Source organism: Propithecus coquereli, unplaced genomic scaffold (assembly GCF_000956105.1).
Source record: "Propithecus coquereli isolate 6110/MARCELLA unplaced genomic scaffold, Pcoq_1.0 Scaffold316, whole genome shotgun sequence".
Taxonomy (NCBI): domain Eukaryota; kingdom Metazoa; phylum Chordata; class Mammalia; order Primates; family Indriidae; genus Propithecus; species Propithecus coquereli.
Window position 1 is genome coordinate 457841 of NW_012148797.1, and position 19020 is coordinate 476860.

Genomic DNA, 19020 nt, shown 5'->3' on the forward strand with positions numbered 1-19020 from the left:
TCGTGGCTCCAACATACCAGTTATTTGGCCAGAAATACATTAATTTCATTTTCTTCAGTTTCTTCTTCCATAAAATGGGGATATTCATCATAATTGTCTTAAAAGGTTATCGTGAAGATTAAATAATAATATATGTAAAGGAGTTAATACAGAATCTGGAACATAGAAGTACTCAATGATAAAGTTAGCATTATCATGCCATGCTATTTTTATTTTAATTCAATATCTTTTGTATGTTTGCTTTCTCGTAAGTGACATTAAAAAGTAACTCTTACTACTAAACAAAAACCAGATGTCTTATGTAGTAGTCAGTAAGTAACTGATACCATAAGGAAATAAGCATATAGAAGAAATTGAGTTAAAATAAATTTTAGATGGGAGGTCAACATATTAATAATTTATTGAATACTGATATAATATTTATACAATGAATTTGAATAAGTATTTTTGAAGTATTTATTCAAATATTCATTGAGCAGCCATTATATGTCAGGCCTTCTTCTAGGTGCTGAGGTGAGAGTAAACAAAACAGACCAAATCCCTGCCCCAGTGGAGCTTACATTCAAATATGAGCGACATACAATAAAACCAGCTAAACATGTAAATGCTGCATTTAATATGTTGGATAGTGATAAGTGCTATGTGTCAAGAACTGTAAAAGGCCTGGGATTTTACCCTACTTAAAAGCTACCAAGCAAGGCTACTAATGTTTCATGGATGCTGGCAGAAGACACAAAATGTCTGGGTCAGAGGCAGAGGGCAGCTTCGTTATGCAGGGCAAAAGCAGTAGCCAGAGGTTCATGTATGTGCCAGATTCCCACGTTCCCACCCTCCTACAGTCTTGTGGGGACCACACCGGTGGGCCTAGATGAAACCCTGCACATGCAGTGTGTTGCATTATGGCAGAGGAATACTGAGGAATTGCTTCATTTTATAGCAAGCAGAAGCAAGCCTGCTGTTTGTCTTGGGGAGATGTAACCTCATCCTTCAAGGTTGCTCACTGAATACACAACCCTGAGAAATGGCCCAGGTAAAGAGTATTCAGGATCTTGCATTCTTGGCACACCCAGCAAGAAACACGCAGGGATGGCAGTGTTCATGGCAGATTGCCTCTCTTAATTGTATGAAGAAAAAGTAAGCAGGGAAGGAAGGGTGACTAAATACTATTATATTTTTCTAATGAATATAAAAATACTCTTCTATACTGTTCCATAGAACAGGAATACTATTCTGTTTTACCTGTGAATATTTTAATTGTTATATTTTATCTCTTGAAAATATGTAGAGTTCAGTATAAATACATATTTGTTACCTTGAGTTAGATCATTTAAACCACAAATGTTAGTAGCTATTTTTAACTATAATTTTCAATTATTAGTTTATGTAATAAAGTTTATGGTGTTAACATAAGTTTAGTTTATTAATGATGCATTAATATTTTCCTTAGTACAGTTATGGAAAAATTACAGTTAAAATCTGGCCCTGTACTTATGCTTGTCATATGAGATAAGGCATATCTTATTTATAACATGTAACAAGGGTCTTATGTAATTCAATAGCACAAAAAATGCTTAAAGCTTAATTCGAAACCAAGCATTTTAAATTCAAGTCCAGTGTTAACTTGTATTGTGTGGTATTTTGTTATTTACACGTGAATATTTATAGACTCAGTATTAATTTTCCTTTCTTTCAAAACCATCAGCATTTCCATATGGTATTAGATTCATTTCTCAAACTATCTGTAGTAAAGTACCAGTTCCCCTCCTCTCCCTTCATCCATCCTGGACTAATCACATGCAATTAAAAAATAAACAAAGACCTATAAATACAGACCTCAATATTTCATTTGATTCATAAACAATATTATGCAGTCAAATTGCCATAAAAGGGCCAGGCACAGTGGCTTGCACCTATAATCCCAGCTACTTGGGAGGCTGAGGCAGGAGGATCACTTAAGGCAAGGAGTTCAAGACAAGCCTGGGCAACACAGTGAGACCCTATGTCTGAGAATGACAAAATGAATGAATAAATTAAAAATGGATAAGAAAGTAACTTTTTTACAAAAAGGCCAAGTGTGGTGGCTCATGCCTGTAATCCTAGCACTTTGGGAGGCCGAGGTGAGAGGGTTGCTTGATGCCAGGAGTTTGAAACCAGCTGAGCAACATAGTGAGACCCCCGTCTCAACATAAAATTTAAAAATTAGCTGGGTGTGGTGGCACACGCCTAGTCCCAGCTACTTTGGAGGCTGATGCAGGCAGATTGCTTGAGCCTAGGAGTTTGAGGTTGCAGTGAGCTGTGATGATGCCACTGCACTCTAGGCAGGGGCAAGAGTGAGATCCTGTCTCAAAGAAAAAAAAATTGCTGTGAAAGTTTCTAACACTAACTCTCAATTTCTATACTTATCTCACTGCGGGCAAACTCTGTACCACACTTCGAATAGCACTATTATAGATTGTTCTCCACGATAACAGCCTGGGGAATTAAGGATATACCCTCACCATATCCCCAATATCCATCTTTCTTACCTTTTTAAAGCCTTTCTTTGGATTTTTTTAAATAATTTGGACCCATTAATGTGTTCCCTAAGTTTATTAATTGTTACAGAGAATATTCTTTTCTTTGTCTAATACATCTTTCAAGCTTCAACTGTCTCTTCATAGTTCAGATATTTGAGGATTTGGTGAGTGATTCCACCCTTAACTCTTCCTATAAACGTCATAATTTAATAGATCTTTATCATATCCTTTCAGCTTTCTTTTTTCAGACTCAAGAATTATAATCTATTTAGTTTATCCTTAAAAGGCACAGAAGGGGAATGAAACTATGAGTGATGCGTATGTGAAATCAGGTTCCTAGCTCAACATCCATGTGTGTCATTATGTTTCATCTAGAGAAAGTTTGTTCTATAATCCTTCATCTGCTTTCCTAGTTGCTTCTGGTCACTAGTCATACCCCGTGAAAATTATGGATAACAATGTTCTGTCATTGTTACTGCAAAAAGAGCGCAACACTGGTAATGAGTCATAAGTGTAGTAGGAAGAATGTTGGTTCTGAAGTCATTTTCCTATAGCAGTATTCAACTGTTCCAATAGACATTGGACAGATCATTTCAATTTCCCTCTCTAAAAAACAGAAATAATTTATAGCTCATGAGATGAATAATAGATGCTCAGTAAATATTTGTACTTTTCCTCTTTTCCCTCCACAAAGTACCATACATTATATTATTAAGTTTACTTTTTGCAACTAATGAGACTACTACTCCAGGCAGCCTGGAGGCCTTGGTTTGCCTGTCACTGATCTTACAAATACTGGATGTCATTATTCAGATTTTCATTTTATTTGTGAATTAAGGTTTGGTTCACCTTTTCAGTTCAGCTTTTCTAACTGCCCCCAAAATAGTTCAGTTGAGAAGTCTTTTTCTTCCATATCTGGTTATATTTTATCATCTAATCCCTAATTTCTTAAATTTATAATACAGTAAGTATTCCTCTGAGCATCTACAGACTCTAGCATCTACAGACATCCAAGTGCAGATGTAAAGTAGGTAGACGGATATAAAAATCTGGAGCTCAGGAAAAAAGATGTAGATTGGAAATATGGATTTAGAGGTCATTAGCATATAGATGGTAGTCTTGAGTATAGATAAAATTGTTCAGAGAACATAAAATTTCAGATGAAATTCTGAAAACAGCATTTAAGATATAGAGAAAGAAGCAGTCTAGAAAGGAGCCTGGAGAAAGCTCCAGCAAGGTAGGAAAATCAGGAGAAAGTATGGAATAAATAAAAACAGCAAAGCATTTCAAGAAAGAGGGATTGATCAGCATCTTAAATATTGCAAAGAAGTTATGGAAAATAATTATTGAAATGTATCCCTTAGATTTGACATATTGAAAGTCACTGTTTACCTTAAACAATTTTAGTAGAGTACTGGGGCCAAAGGCCAGACTACAATGGGTTAAGCAGCAAATATGAAAAGAGGAGAAAATTACAAGTGTAGGCTAATCTTCAGTCAGTCTGTTCTTGGAGCAAAGGAGAGAGGGTTTGACAGCTTCAGAGGAATGTAGAATAGAAGGACTAAGTTGGTTGGTTAGTGGTTTTTGAAGAGAAATTTCAACATGTTTATATATTAAGGGAAAATGTTTATGGAGACCAGAAAACTATACTATTAGTGACAATAAGGAAGACTGTTGGAATTTTCCCTACTTTTTAAGTGAAATTGACTTGGGAGTGTTTCAGAATTTTCTTAAATCATATGGCTGTCTTTATATATTTTTTCCTGGTTTACAAGAGTAATGAATAATTGTCATAAAAAATTCAGACTTTACGGAAGTACATAAAATAGAAAATAAAAGTCTTCTGTAATCTGTGATAACTATGAACAATTTGATATATGCTACACAAGTTTTTTCCCCTCTGCATATACTAATGTTTACCTATGTGTAATCATGTTGATCTGTAGCCTTTTTCACTTAATAGTATAGTCAGTTGATAATTCAATGATGGAAGTAAAGGTAAAAATAAACTAACCCCATAGAGATTTTTACATCTTTGTATTTAATACATGATTAACTAACCTCCATATTAAGGAATTTTTATTTACAAACACCTTATCTATTCTTTATCCTTCCTCTTTAGAGTGGACGTAACTGAAATTCAGATAGCTTTAGTGATTGTCTTTGTGTTGTCTACATTTGGAGGAGCAACAATGTGGGACTATACGGTAAATCTGAATATTTAAATTTATATTTAAGTACTTTTAAAATATTTATGAAAAAATATTGAATTTTTAATTTTCTTCAAAAATCCTTGTATTATGTTTAATATTTATTCCATTTCTTAATGTTTTCCCTTCATTTTATATTATTATCCTATATACTTTATTATAGCATTTTCTTCCATGAATAAATATATTACCTCAGAAGAAAACCACCCAGTCTTCCTAATATAAAACAAACAAACAAAAACACACTGGAATTACCTTTACCAGGCTAAAATTAGTCTCATAAAATAAATGTTTTTAAAAATACAGTAAAATATTTTACATTTGAAATTTTATCCCCTCAATATTAGGAAAGAAAGTTAGCAAATTTGCATTTTTATAATCCACTTTGAGTGTAAAGATTCCCATATTAAGGAGTGTGTTTATTTTCTGCTTGGTTGGTGACCTCAGTATTTTGATAAAAGTTGGCTCTTAAGGAGGCCACTGTCATAAATATAAGCTTTTTTGCATCGGAAGAAAATTTATGAAGAAACATTATTGTGTCACTACAACCTAAGTCCACAGCATTGGCTAACTGATTCACAACTTTTTGCTCATAGTTTTAAGAAGAATAATAAGGATAATATCAATGGCCAACAACTAACATTCATTTAACACTTATTACGTTCCTAAACGTATTACCATCAGTTTCATCTGCCCCTCAGAACAATCCTATGAAATAGATAGTATTATTATTCTGTTTTATAAATAAGTCTTAGAATATTAAGTAATTTGCCCAAGGACACATGGGAAGTAAGTACTGGATCTAGGAATTAAGCAGACTGAGTCCAGACTGTATATTTGTAATCACTAAGCTATATATATCCAGTAAAAATAGTAAGAGTTAGGCCAGGCGGTAGCTCATGCCTGTAATCCTAGCACTCTGGGAGGCCAAGGCAGGAGGTCGCTTGAGGTCAGGAGTTCAAGACCAGCCTGAGGAAGAGTGAGACCTCGTATCTACTAAAAATAGAAATAAATTAGCTGGACAACTAAAAATAGATAGAAAAAATTAGCCGGGCATGGTGGCGCATGCCCTGTAGTCCCAGCTACTCCGGAGGCTGAAGCAGGAGGATTGCTTAAGCCCAGGAGTTTGAGGTTGCTGTGAGCTGGGCTGACACCTCGGCACTCTAGCCTTGGCAACAGAGTGAGAATCTGTCTCCAAAAAAAAAAAAATAGTAAGAGATAAAAAACTAAAACATACTTTTACCATATGATCCAGCAGTCGCACTCCTTGGTATTTACCCAAATGAATCAAAAACTTATGTCCACACAAAAACCCGCACACAAATGTTTATAGCAGCTTTATTCATAATTGCCAAAACTTGGAAGCTGTCCTTTAGAGGCGAATGGATAAACTGTTGTATATCTAGAAAATGGAATATTATTTAGCACTAAAAAGAAAGGAGCTATCAAGCCATGAAAAGACATGGAGAAACCTTAAATGCTTATTACAAAAACAAAGAAGCCAATCTGAAAAGGCTATATATACTTTCTAACATATGACATTCTATAAAAAGGAAAAACTACAGAGACAGTAAAAAGATTATAGGTTGCCAGGGGTTGGGGGAGGGAAGGTTGTTGAAGCGGTAGAGCACAGAGAATTTCTAGGTAGTAAAACTATTTTGCATGATACTATAATGGTGGATACATGTCATTATACATTTGTCATAAAACATAGAATGTACAACAGCAAGACTGAACTCTAACGTAAACTATGAACGTTGAGTGATGATGTGTCAACGTAGGTTCCTCAGTTGTAACAAATGTACCACTCTGGCGTGGGATGCTGATAGTGGGGGAGGCTGGGCATGGGGGAGTGGCAGGTGGGAACTTTCTATACTTTCTGTTCAATTTTGCTGTGAACCCAAAACTACTTTAAAAAATAAAGTTTATTAATATAGTAAAAGATTTCTCTGTGGCACATAGTATCAGAATTGCCAATTACTGTTCATATCAGAAGGCTGAGAAATAGACTTTGAATGTAATTTTAAGTAATGGTACATTCCCTGAGACATTCATATTCCTTCTCATCATGTAAGAATAGATAATGGAATCAAGGTATGCTACCAGAGGCCCATACAACATACTAGAGGGATGGTATGTGTCTTTTATGGTAGCTGTTCAGCTAGTACCCGTAAGAAGGTAAATGTGGACCTAGAAGCAGTGAAGCAACTCTGGTCATTAAGTTAGGCGTGGTTGTCTTAAATTTGAAATTGAATCCTAAAATTATTTAATTAAATATTTTTGGCAATCATAGGAAGAAAATACACCTGCTTATTCTTATTTAGAAGGATACTTATTTTTGATGCAGGTTTTCTAAATTTAATTGTTAACCTGTAGTTTCTACAAATTTTGATACAATATTTCAAAGTATTTTCAAAACACAATAGCCTAGAGCTTCTGGCAATTCATTTGTTACTGTTTTTTAAATCCTTTGCTGCCCTTTGGAAGTTTTCTTGAACAGCAATTGACCAACAGGTAAATATATTGCTAGAGATTTAATCCTGGATATTTACTACACATATTTTTTGCATGCACACACATTATAGTATTTGTCACATTTAATGATGCAGATCATAGTGTCTGCCTTTCCTGTAATACTGCTTTTTAGAGGCTACTAAATACAAGTGAACTATCCTTTTTCATGTTTAAGTCAGATAAAGTCTTGTGAGATTAAAGATTTAATCAATTATGTAAATAGACTAAGCTAATTTGGTAGATTGACTTTTCACTTAATAAAGCAATTTCAAAAAATGTTACCACTTTGGGCTACATTCCAGAAGTTATGGTTGGATTTCAAGAAAAAGGATAGCTTGTTGTACAGGGCCGTATCATAGTATTTCTTTACTATTTAATAGGAAAAAAAATTCTGTTTTCTTAATGATTTGTTTCTTTCCTCTACCCCTAAAGATACCCATTCTAGAAATAAAATTGAAGATCCTTCCAGTTCTCGGAGTAGTAGGTGGAGCAATATTTTCCTGTTCAAATTATTTCCATGTTATCCTCCATGGTGGCGTTGGCAAGAATGGATCCACTGTAGCAGTAAGGCATTAATTTCATCATCATTCAGTATTAATTTTATGATAAATTGTATCATCAGCTATAAAAAAGATACTAAAAATATGTCAAAGTTCAAGAACAGGGCAGGAAACTATCTTAAAGAATTAATTTTAGGCACATAGTACAAAAGCATTTAAAAAGTTTAGACTGACAAAACATTTTTCCTCTTTCTACAAGCTTGCTCTGTGCAGAGTTTTCTGACATTTCATTTAATCATCCAGTTTCATTACTGTACATAAGAGTTGCCATTTGTTTTCCTGAATTTTGTGCCCTGTACTATTAGGGGAGAGGAGGAAGAGTAGGGAATGAGTTCCTGAATGAATGGCAAGAAAGCTGCCAAAAGTCAATGATTTCACATTTGGGGCAGTTTATTACTCATGAAGTAAGTTTTACTAAAATTTCACTGAACTATAGTATTCTAATATTTTAAAAGGTAAATTTTTTTTTTTACCCTGGTTCTTGAGTAGGTATACCTTGTGCTTGTGTTCTTTACACCTTGTTCATGCTATAATACTTTTGTATTTATTCACATTTGTTTTTTAAAACTTCTTCAATACCTTTAAGTGGGAAAGAGAATTCCTGCCAAGGTTTTAAACAAATAGAACATAATACCTGTGTTTTTTAAAAGCCTATTGTCATCTTCAAGGTAGTTGAACATAGGAAGATAAGTTCTTATTCCACTGATGCCATCTTATTACCAAAACATTGTTAGAATGCCTTTTTTAGGATTGCTTTAAGCTATAGCATATTCTCATTAATTTCTTTGGCTCTGTCGTTCAAAATTTCTATCCTTTATAGGTGGATTTGGTTTGGGGAAACAGTCAAAGTCATTTGGAGCCAGGTTTAATAAATGAGTCATAAACATTAGCTATAGCATTTTTAGTATATTAAAAAAAGTCTCATTCTCTTAAATGACTTGTAAATTGGCTTTTAAGACAATTTCAAAGGAGTCCTCATAATTCATAAATTACCTTTATGAATTTTATATACATAATTCAGAAGCAAAGTATAAAATTCATTTAGATATGTAAGTTCTGATATATTTAGAAAAATTGTCATTTCTTGAGGTGTTCCGTCAGTTGACCTCAGTACAATATTTTGCGTAAGGTGCTTAGGAACATGTCACTTGACCATGGATGGTAAAATAGAACACTAGCTGGAACATAAGTTCCACTAAAGAAAATTAAGATTTAGTAAGGATCAATGTCTACTTAAGAGAATATTTTACTAAGAAATAATTGATTATTAAATGTTTGAGGGATGACTTAAGAAATCAAACACAAGCTAAGAAGAGGTTGATTTCAAACTCTTAAACTAGTGATTTTCCAACTTTTTCAGCAAATTTTTTTCTCAAGTGAAATCTAAGAATCACAATATATAAAACAAAGTACTATTAGTTTAAATTTTTATAATTTTTACAATATAGTATAGTGTTTATTATGTATATAATGTTACAGTATTTATAGTATTATTACTATAATTTTCAAGTAAGTTCTAACTTAAAACATCTAAACTTAACAAACAAGTAAGGCTGTTTTAAGGAACACATTTAAATTGGTTATAGATTTAATAAGCCTTAATACCAAATTTATTTCAATATTTTGTTTATGATAACCAGTGCTGAGAGAAGACTAATTCACATAGACAAAAATGTAATGGCCTGGCCAGTATTGGACATGATGCACAAGGCAACAGCCCATTTTGCATTGTCAGTCTTCACTGTTGTAGTTGTTGCTTGTGACTTTTTTCGCCTGATAATCTGTTGTTGTAAATATACTGCCAAAGCTTTGCAATGGCATACATAAGTATAAACCTTCCATCTAAAATGTTGCCCTAAGTCAGCAGGAAGTAGCCCAATGATGACGTAACTCCTCCTCCCACAGATTTGGAATGGAAATATTGACAGTGGGGAGTATGTAACAGAGGGAATGGCCTGAAAAAAACAGTAAAAATGTTTTCTTTCTCTTTAAAACCTTCTCACTCTTTTTGAGGACTATTATAAAATCTGCATCCCTGCCTTAGACCAGTGGTTGGGAGGGGCGGCGAAATGTCCTGTTTTTTGTGCTTCAAGGAATTGTCCAGGTGTAGGGTAGAGGTCCTGGATGGAGGTCACAGGATTGTCTTCAGCAGAGATAGGATGGAGATGGGATGATTAGAATTATCAACAATAGCTGAATACCAATTGCCTGAAACTGAGAACCCACCCTTTAAAAGTTCTATATTTCTGCTTATTATTAGTAAGCTGGCATTTTTAGACAGTAGTCTCCATTTTCCTCATTTGCCAGCAAATTAATAATAAACTTCTCCTTCTTTCTCCTCAAAAAAAAAAAAAGTAATGGCCTGGATTGTAGTTTTACATAGGACATGCAGTCTGAATGCAAAAAGAGGGAGGGAGGGATATTGGTATAGAGAAAAATTTGAGCAGAATTAAGATATTTTGTAGAATTAGCAGGATAAGCTTATTTCAGTATCTCCACAAAAATGTTAATTTAGCAATCCAAGTGTTGATGGCCTTCAACAAGGTAAAAGTTGATATAGAATAAATTGCATTAATTTTTAGATGTTATTAGTTTAAAAGGTATGTGAATATGAAATTGGAATCAAACATCTGTGGCACTGTATTGTGTCTGTGTAATCCTGGATTCTGTGGAAGTTTGAAAAGCACAGCTAAGGTTTGTATCTGCCTTTAGGCCATATATTACATCATACTCTTCTCTAGTTCCTTGCGCAAAATGGATGCTCAGAAAATGTTTGCATTGTAATAAATACAGTGTTAAAATATGGTATTGATTTTCTGCTTTATCCCCTAGGGCACCAGTGTCTTGTCACCTGGACTCCACATAGGACTAATTATTATACTGGCAATAATGATCTATAAAAAGTCAGCAACTAATCTGTTTGAAAAGCATCCTTGTCTTTATACCCTAATGTTTGGGTGTGTCTTTGCTAAAGTCTCACAAAAATTAGTGGTAAGAAATTTTTATGATTTATGGTATAAATAACATACTGAGTCCTCAAACACAAAGCTGTAAATTACTCATATAATGTGTAGGTTTTCTCTTGTCATGTCAACATCATAATAAATAGTTAGCTATTTGTGCTCCAAGTAAAACTGTGATATGAGTTAATGTTATATGCAGTTAATTGTTTAGTTGTAATTATCAATTACAACTTTCTAAATTTACAGTTGTAAATTTAGGAATTTAAACATTAGAAACTTTATCTACCCAGTCATGAATTTGAGCTGTAGATAAGTATTCCCATAGCAAAGTAAGATTAAATGGTTTCTTTTTGTTTTAATAGTGAATTAAAATTATAATTTTGTCCTGAAAATAAAAGCTAAAACATTTAAAACTTAACAGTGAAATTATTTTGTTTACTTTTTTATAGATAGCTCACATGACCAAAAGCGAACTTTATCTTCAAGACACTGTCTTTTTTGGGCCAGGTCTGTTGTTTTTAGACCAGTACTTTAATAATTTTGTAGATGAATATGTCATTCTGTGGATAGCAATGGTAAGTACTTCTGCTTTTTCTTTATCTTTTAACACTATGCTAAAGAGCCATTTTAGTGAGCTATCAGTACCTCAATAGTCTATGCAGTAAATGTTTCTGAATATTTGAAATTACTTCTGTTAAGCTATGAGTCATTCTATATTGTATATAGAAATAGCCAACATATCTGGAGATCAGACTTCTGACAACCTAGATCCTTGGAAACACAACAGTGTACCTAAAAATAGATCTTTCTTCCCCCCACCCCCAAAAAAGTTTAAAGATGTCAAAAACTACTGAACTCTGCCCAAAGGACTTTGTGACTTTACTTAATCAAGCTTATTAGAATTATTCCCAGTTTACAGCAGGTAACAGGCAAACTGGATGGTGTTAGTGCTAACAAAGGTGGGCACTTTACTGCATCAAGAACTGTCAGCTAATATTGAGGAAACAAAAGAGAATAGACAGTACCACTACGTACAGGATTCTGAGACCATTTTATGCTAGAAGCAAGCAACCCTATCTGTACAGCCCTTGAGGATTGTGCATAATATGTATTATTGATAATGACTCAGTCATCAAGCAAAGGTTAAATTCTCATTGATTATATCTTAAGAAAGGGATGTGGATAATACATATAGGAATTTATCTTCAAGATGATTGTAAAATGGAGTATAGTGCTTAAAAGAAACACTTCAGCCATCTGAGGAAAAGAAAATCATTATTGGTAATACTTCAATCACAAAATTAGATAAATGGAGCATTATAAAATTTTGTATATTATTAAGACATATCTTTATGGTTATTCTTCAATGAATGGTGGATTTGAATAGTTTTACTGTATTTTTCTCTCTGGACCTCACTGGACCTCTCCAAATTGTTAGATATAAACACTAAAATACACTTTAAAAAAAAAATACCTGCAATGAATCTTTTGATAATTCAAATAATCTATATTTGTCAGATTTAAGTATTTAAGAAATCTTTATCTGTTCTATGTATGGCCCACAGGGTACATTTGATGATCCTTCAAAAAGTTGTATACTTTTTGTGAAGTAAATTAATAACTTAATATTCACTCATAGTCCATTCAGAAGTCTTCTATTCTTCTTCATACAGAGGTGGTGAGCTATAATTCTTAATCCTTTTAGGTAAATGAGTTTTGAGGCAATATTCTAAAAAATATTTGAAAACCAGAATAATTTCCTTTAATTTGCTATTGACTATAAATGTTTTTAGGGCTCCAAAACAATCCAAATTTAAGAAATAGGGGGTGATTATTCAAAATATCTGAAAACTCAATGTAAGTTTTCTTTTAGTGAACCTAGATATATATTACCAAGTGGAATTGTTATAATTAAAATATCAGGTATTAAAAATTGAAGCACCTATTTTGCAATGAGTAGTTAGCCTGGTTTACACCAGTGATGGAGACTGGAGAACTGAGGAAGTCAAAAACACTAAATGAACAACTTAAGCTTTGGCATAAGCTTCCTGCTAAAGAGAGAAAAGAGTTTGACGTAGCTTTTCAAGTAAGGGATATGGAGATTTTCCCCACATGGGTGAGAAGAATTCCCTCTACAAGGGCAGAGCTGAGGCTCCTCTTTATCCTGGACTTAATTTTTTGAAGAGAAGCATTTGACTGTGGTCTCTGGGCAAAGTCTCTAAATAGAAGCCCTCCTCCTTAATTTTGTAAACACAATTTTATATATGCCTCCCCTCAACTATGGTGTCTTTCTCAGAACTTTTATCTTCTTACAATGCATTTGATGGAGTGAATTTACTATAAGATACGACTGATAGCCCTTTCTAGAAGGAAATTTTTAGCTTCATTGCACAGCAGGAAGTAGAGAAAATGTAGAGTCAGAAAACTTGGGTTCTGTTACTTTTGAGCTTTTGTATTTTTAGTCTAGTCCTTTTATTTTGTTGAGCCTCAGTTTCTATAATTGTACAATAACTGCATATTCCAGAGGACTATAGTGAGGACCAAATATGAAATACATCAAAGTACTTTAAAATGTATTATTTTTGGTGAAAAATTTTAGGTTAAGGTTTGAGCTTTGGTGGGAAACAGAACAGTAACTGCTACTTGAGAAAGGATAGACCATAATCAATTTTATATATTTCTTTTTGCTTCTAAAGGTCATTTCTTCATTTGATATGATGATATACTTTAGTGCTTTGTGCCTGCAAATTTCAAGACACCTTCATCTAAATATCTTCAAGACTTCATGTCATCAAGCACCTGAACAGGTTCACAAGCATATTGACTGACTAATAGCTCAAGGAAAAGAGGAGATGCAGTTAGGGGAACCTATGAGTGAAGGAAATCCCCCTATGCAGGAGGCTAGTATACTATCAGTTAAGGTTATATTTGAATACAAAACACAAATACTGCAAATTCTATTTCAGAAATGAAGCCCTCATTGTGTATCATTTTTGATCACAGGTATTCTCAGAGTAATACAATCTATAAATTAGAAACAAGACTAAAGAAAGAAATTTCAATCCTAAAGAAACTGAACCCCTGTAATTCTAAATAGCAGTCTCTTTGAGAAACTTATCAGATACTTTGAGAATGTAAAGGATTTTGGCCATTTGAGTGTGCTTTGCTAAAAATGTAAAAGTGAGCTCATAATACTCAATAATTACAATATTATAAGCCAAGCACTTATGGAGTCAAGTAATGTTCTAAGAATTTTTAAAAATAATAATCATTTTTCAAATGAGGTACACTAATTACTATGGTATAAAAGATCTTTGGTGACCCAAATCTTCAGCTCCCATCTGACCCTATTTTTAATTTTATACAGTAGTTCTGTAGACCATATACCATATGATGAAATAATCAGAAAAATAAATAATGAACATGTACATCTGTCATAGGCAAGAAAAAGGCATATTGAAAAAAACAGTGAAAGATGATATTCCTTAAAAGGAAAAAAATATACTTATCTGAATTAAGTACACAGAAAACACTCTGGAGTACTTCTTACTTTGCCTCTGTAAGTATTAGTAAAACTTCTCAAATAAGGACCCTTAGAAGTTTGAATAGTACTTAAGATTTATATTCTAACACATACTTTGGCTTAAAAGGAAAATCCCTTACAAAGTTCAAAATTTTAGGAAATAAACTGTTCTTTTAATGTCAAATATTTGTTAATGGTAGAGGACTAATATCTTCCTGTACAAATTATCACAGTTAGAAAAAGAATCTATGTGGACTTGTTTTTTAAAACTTGGAAAACCTTAAAACTAAGATAAGGGTGGGTTATAGAGTCAAAAATTAGAATTTAAAACATAGAAAAGCAGGAGAAAATTGCTCCTCTTCTCTTAATGGGCATATTTTTTGTTTTGAATGATTCATGGAAAACAATTTCAGCAAAAAATAAGTTTAACTGATTTATTTCAAACGAATGCTGAAACAGTATTTATTAGATCAAGTGTATGTCAATCCTTATAAAAATGCACATTTTAAAAGATACAAAAATTAACTATTTGGGTTTGAAAATGTAAAATTAAACTCAATATCAAAAATCAGTATTACAAAATACTAAAATTGAAAAAAACATTCTAGGTAATTTATCTTTAAAGACAGATATCATATACTTAAACCATAAGTAATTAGGTACGTTAATGATGTGCTCTTATTCATTGCTAAGGGCATGTGTGCCATTTAATTGCAGACCATGCCCAATTAAATGACATTTTGATGTCTTTGTGGAAATGACAGATTCACAAACCCATGTCTTAAAACTGATATTTACATCTCTTGTTCAGTTGTTGATTTAATGTTCAGAGGTAATGATTTTTAGCAGTTTTATTCTAGAACATAAACTTAAGTTCATCTTATTTTCATTAGAATTGGTTGTATAATTTAAGTATGTAGATAAGGATGTACGTGTAAAATAGATTTTGTATTTTTTTCTTAAATAAGAACAATGTAACCTTCTCTACTTGTGCTTTCTATCTTTTGGGACTAATACAGATACACTGAAGCCAAAACCTAAAATTAAATTATCTTTATTGCTAAAAGTTAATTGACAATGTTAAAGAGAAAAATTCACTATAACCACTAAAGAGCTGAAAACTTGATACATATCATTTAGGAATAGCTGCTACTCACATAACTGTTTAGATTTTATTTGGGAATTAACAGAAAGGAAGGTCTTGCAATGAAATAAGCTAATGATTAAAGGTGTTATAATTTAAACTGGCGTTTCTAAACCACTCTAAAGACTTACTTGCCTCTTAGCTAATGTTATAATTGTATCATATTACTTAGGTTCAAGTTCTTTCTTCAAAGAGTCATCAGAATAACATGGATTGAAGAGACTTTCGAACACTTGCCATCTCTTGCTGCTGCTGTTTCATGAAAGGAGATATTAAACATGTGTTTAATTTTCAGTTAAGTGTTGTACCTCTTTCAGCAAATAAAATATTTCAGTGCTTACATTAATCCTTATTTTTAAAATTTTAAACAAAGACTTACAGTTTCCATCATAATTTTTTTTTGCAACATAGCCATTTCTTTTCTAAGTTCACTTTGTGCACTTGTAAGGAGACTATCATGTTCCTTCGCCAAGTCTTCCATACTCTAAAACACAAAAGGCTAGTTTAGTTACAGTAAACCACTACTTTTCACCTTAGGTTCTAAACTTGTACAATTAATTTTCAACAGTAAGAACTTTTTAATATTCAAATGCTGCTCATTTTTTTCATAGCTCCAGAGTAAATAGAAATGCTTATCATTTATTCCAAATTTCAAAGTTCCAAGCAATACATAAAGACCAAAATACCTACTATAAAGGAAAAAAATCAGATATGAATCAAATATTATAGGAAGTACAACAGTAATATACTTTGCTTGAACAATGGATTAGTGAACAGGTAAGGTCAAGATGGAACAAAAACAGAAAAAGATTGGAAATCCCTTATCAATAAATACCATAATTTTAAATTTTCTATTAAGCATTCCAAATAGGTAATTATCTACTATTTATGACTAGTAGTCAACATGACATGAATTCACTAGAGGGAATAAAATGGTCTGTAGTAAGACTTCTTCCAAATTATGAAAAACAAGAATTATGTTTTAAATTTTTACTATTCATTCTACAAATAGTTATAATCTGGTGTCTACTATGTAAAAAACACTATGTTAAGTGCTGTGGAGAAATTAAAAATTATTACATGATTGCTCCCTTGTTCTGGTCAGAAGAAACATATAAACAAAAATAACACAGAAGTTTTATAATAGGAATGGAAATAACTTGCTGTGGCTATGGAAAATGACAATTCTGATTTATTTGGCTAAAGAATAAGCTTTCAATAGATAAAAAAGAGTTGAAAGTATTGTGGGGAAGAGCATAAGCAAAAACATGGAAGTACATGGTGAGTTTAGAGAAATTATACGGAGAGGGGGGATAATGAACAAATGTAGTAACTGAAGCTCAAAAAGAGGGTCATGTCACAGGGAGATCTTGAATACCTAAGAATTTAGAACGGGAAGCTACTGATAGTTTTCTAGGAAGGAACAATGTATTTTAGAAAGATAATGTGGCAGATCTATAAATATAGATTGGAGAACAGAGAAACCAGTTAAGAGTTTTAATACAAGCAAAGCATCATGAGGTCCTGAACTAGGGTAGTACCAGTGGGAATTAAAAGAAAGAACGAACCACTGCAGAGGTAAAAATTACAGACCTAGAAGTAACTGGATGTGAAGGATAAAGGAGATGGAGGAATCAAAGATTATACTACAGTTGCTACCGTAAGTAACATTTAGTGATAACATTTAGAAGAAACCTTTACCTAGTGCTTTATCAAACCTTCACACCAATTAACAAATGGTTGTCTGGGAGAATTAGAGCAAGCTAACAAATTCTCTACTGGGAAATACTTTTAGAAATAATTTTTGTGGCCAGGTGCAGTGGCTCATTCATGCCTGTTAGTCCTAGCTACTCAGGAGGCTGAGGCAAAGAGGATCACTTGAGCACAGGAATTCGAGGTGCAGTGAGCTATGATCATGGCACTGCACTTGACCCTAGGCAACAGAGCAAAACCCTATTTCTTTAAAAAAATTTTTAAAAATTGTATTCATATATATTAGTTATTTAAAAACTTTATTGTAAAACTATTTTACTAGTTTACTCAGAGTATCCCAGTTCCTTTGGAAGAGTTATATTTTAACATGTATTTGAACAAGAGTATCTAAAAGAATTCCCCCATTTAAAAAAAAAAAAGTATATGCAGGATTCCATTGAGCTTCTATGAATAGTTACTAAAAAATAAGTATATTTCTGCATGAACAAAGTCAGTGTCACAAACCACAATTTGCTAATATATATGTGTGCCAGTAGATAACTACCAATCCACAAATTTTTAATCCTCAGCTGTCTGTTTTGTCTCAGCTAGTTCTTACGGTAAGTTGGCATATTAAGTCATTTTGGTCACTGTAATAATTGTAAAAGCAAATATGCTATAAAATACTTCTATAATACATTTGAAAACAAAATAAATACTAATTTCAATTGGTACTTTCTATTTAACACTGGAGATACAAAGACAAGTAAAACCCTACCTAGAAATTATTTAGACTTTCTATTTTCCGTTAAACAGAGAACTATGACTAAAGTGTTAATAAAGTACGGATTTTTTGCAAGATAAGTACATTTCTCAGTAAATTAAACCGTTTCCTGTTTTGAATAATACCCACAAAGCTATTAGAGTCCTAACGTAAAGATACATTTATCACCTAAGTTAAATCAGAAACAATGAATTCAGAATGGAAAGTAGTTAATTTAAAATGTATAAATAAGTTTTTCCCAGAATCTTAGAAAGAAAAAAATTATACTTCCACAAATACATATTTTATAAGAATGTATTGTTGCCATATACAACAGACCTTTATGAACTGCTCATATAACTGTCTAATTGTTTTCAGTCTCTGGCTCTGAACAATTCTCGATTGTTGGAAAACCTTTTGTTGCTGCCGAAACATATTCTACAAATACAAAAGAAAAAAATTGTGTAACAATTTGGGTACAATTTTATTTATTATTGAATTATTTTTTTGAGTACTAATGCTTTCTTGGGTTGTACAATCCCAGGGCAACAAGAGTGAGGGGAAAGGAGGAGTTCAGGAAAAATTGGCAAGTTCAAGATGTCATATTATTGAACAAGTTACTCTTTGATGAAGAGTCATAGGTGGGTGAATATGGCTATACAGTAAACCACGCCTCAGAACAGACCATCAAAGAGGGAAATGGAGGGAGAATTTATTTGTTGCTCTCCTCCCGTCCTCTGCCTCCAATTGGTTAAAATTTTGCCTGTGGGAAGTAACTCTCCAGCACTTCCGGGTTGTGTGAACTGCCCCTTTGGGAATCCTCTGGGGAAGTGAGATTCCATGCCTGTGTGGTGCTTCATCCAAATATGGAACTGATGGTGGGTGCCAGAGGCTCTGGCTAGTGCAGAGCTGGCCACCCTGGGGTACGGTTTTAAATTTAGCAAAAAAAAAAAAATGCCACATTAAACTTAAAAGTAGTTTTAAAATCAATACTTTTAACATTTTAACTCTTATGACCAAGTTTAGATAATTTGTGTTCATCACTAATATGCAACAATATGTAATCCTAACAGTGAGTAAATAGGAAATTTTAACGATATTCAAGACAAGTCTTAATTCTTGATTTCAATATCCA

General features: G+C 32.9%; 2 protein-coding genes across 4 annotated transcripts in view; one reads left to right on the top strand and one right to left on the bottom strand.

The window, feature by feature from the left end:
- CHPT1 (choline phosphotransferase 1) overlaps positions 1–15776 on the top strand; it is a 32798-nt gene extending 17022 nt beyond the window's left edge. The window contains exons 4-9 of one of the 2 annotated variants that reach the window (XR_001137724.1): positions 4639–4723; positions 7673–7804; positions 10633–10791; positions 11213–11338; positions 13460–14322; positions 15603–15663. Coding sequence is in view for 1 of the 2 variants with exons in the window: in XM_012650267.1 (XP_012505721.1) it covers positions 4639–4723; positions 7673–7804; positions 10633–10791; positions 11213–11338; positions 13460–13570; positions 15603–15647 (658 nt within the window). In the remaining variant the exon portion in view is untranslated. Of the gene's footprint in view, positions 1–4638; positions 4724–7672; positions 7805–10632; positions 10792–11212; positions 11339–13459; positions 14323–15602 lie in introns of both variants that reach the window. The other variant, XM_012650267.1, reaches the window with a different exon arrangement.
- Positions 15603–19020, bottom strand: part of SYCP3 (synaptonemal complex protein 3) — a 16135-nt gene continuing 12717 nt past the window's right edge. The window contains exons 7-9 of one of the 2 annotated variants that reach the window (XM_012650268.1): positions 18225–18323; positions 15810–15914; positions 15603–15682 (exon numbers count right to left, since the gene is read on the bottom strand). In XM_012650268.1, the coding sequence (XP_012505722.1) occupies positions 15629–15682; positions 15810–15914; positions 18225–18323 (258 nt within the window). In that variant the 3' untranslated portion in view covers positions 15603–15628. The remainder of the gene's footprint in view (positions 15683–15809; positions 15915–18224; positions 18324–19020) is intronic. The other variant, XM_012650269.1, reaches the window with a different exon arrangement.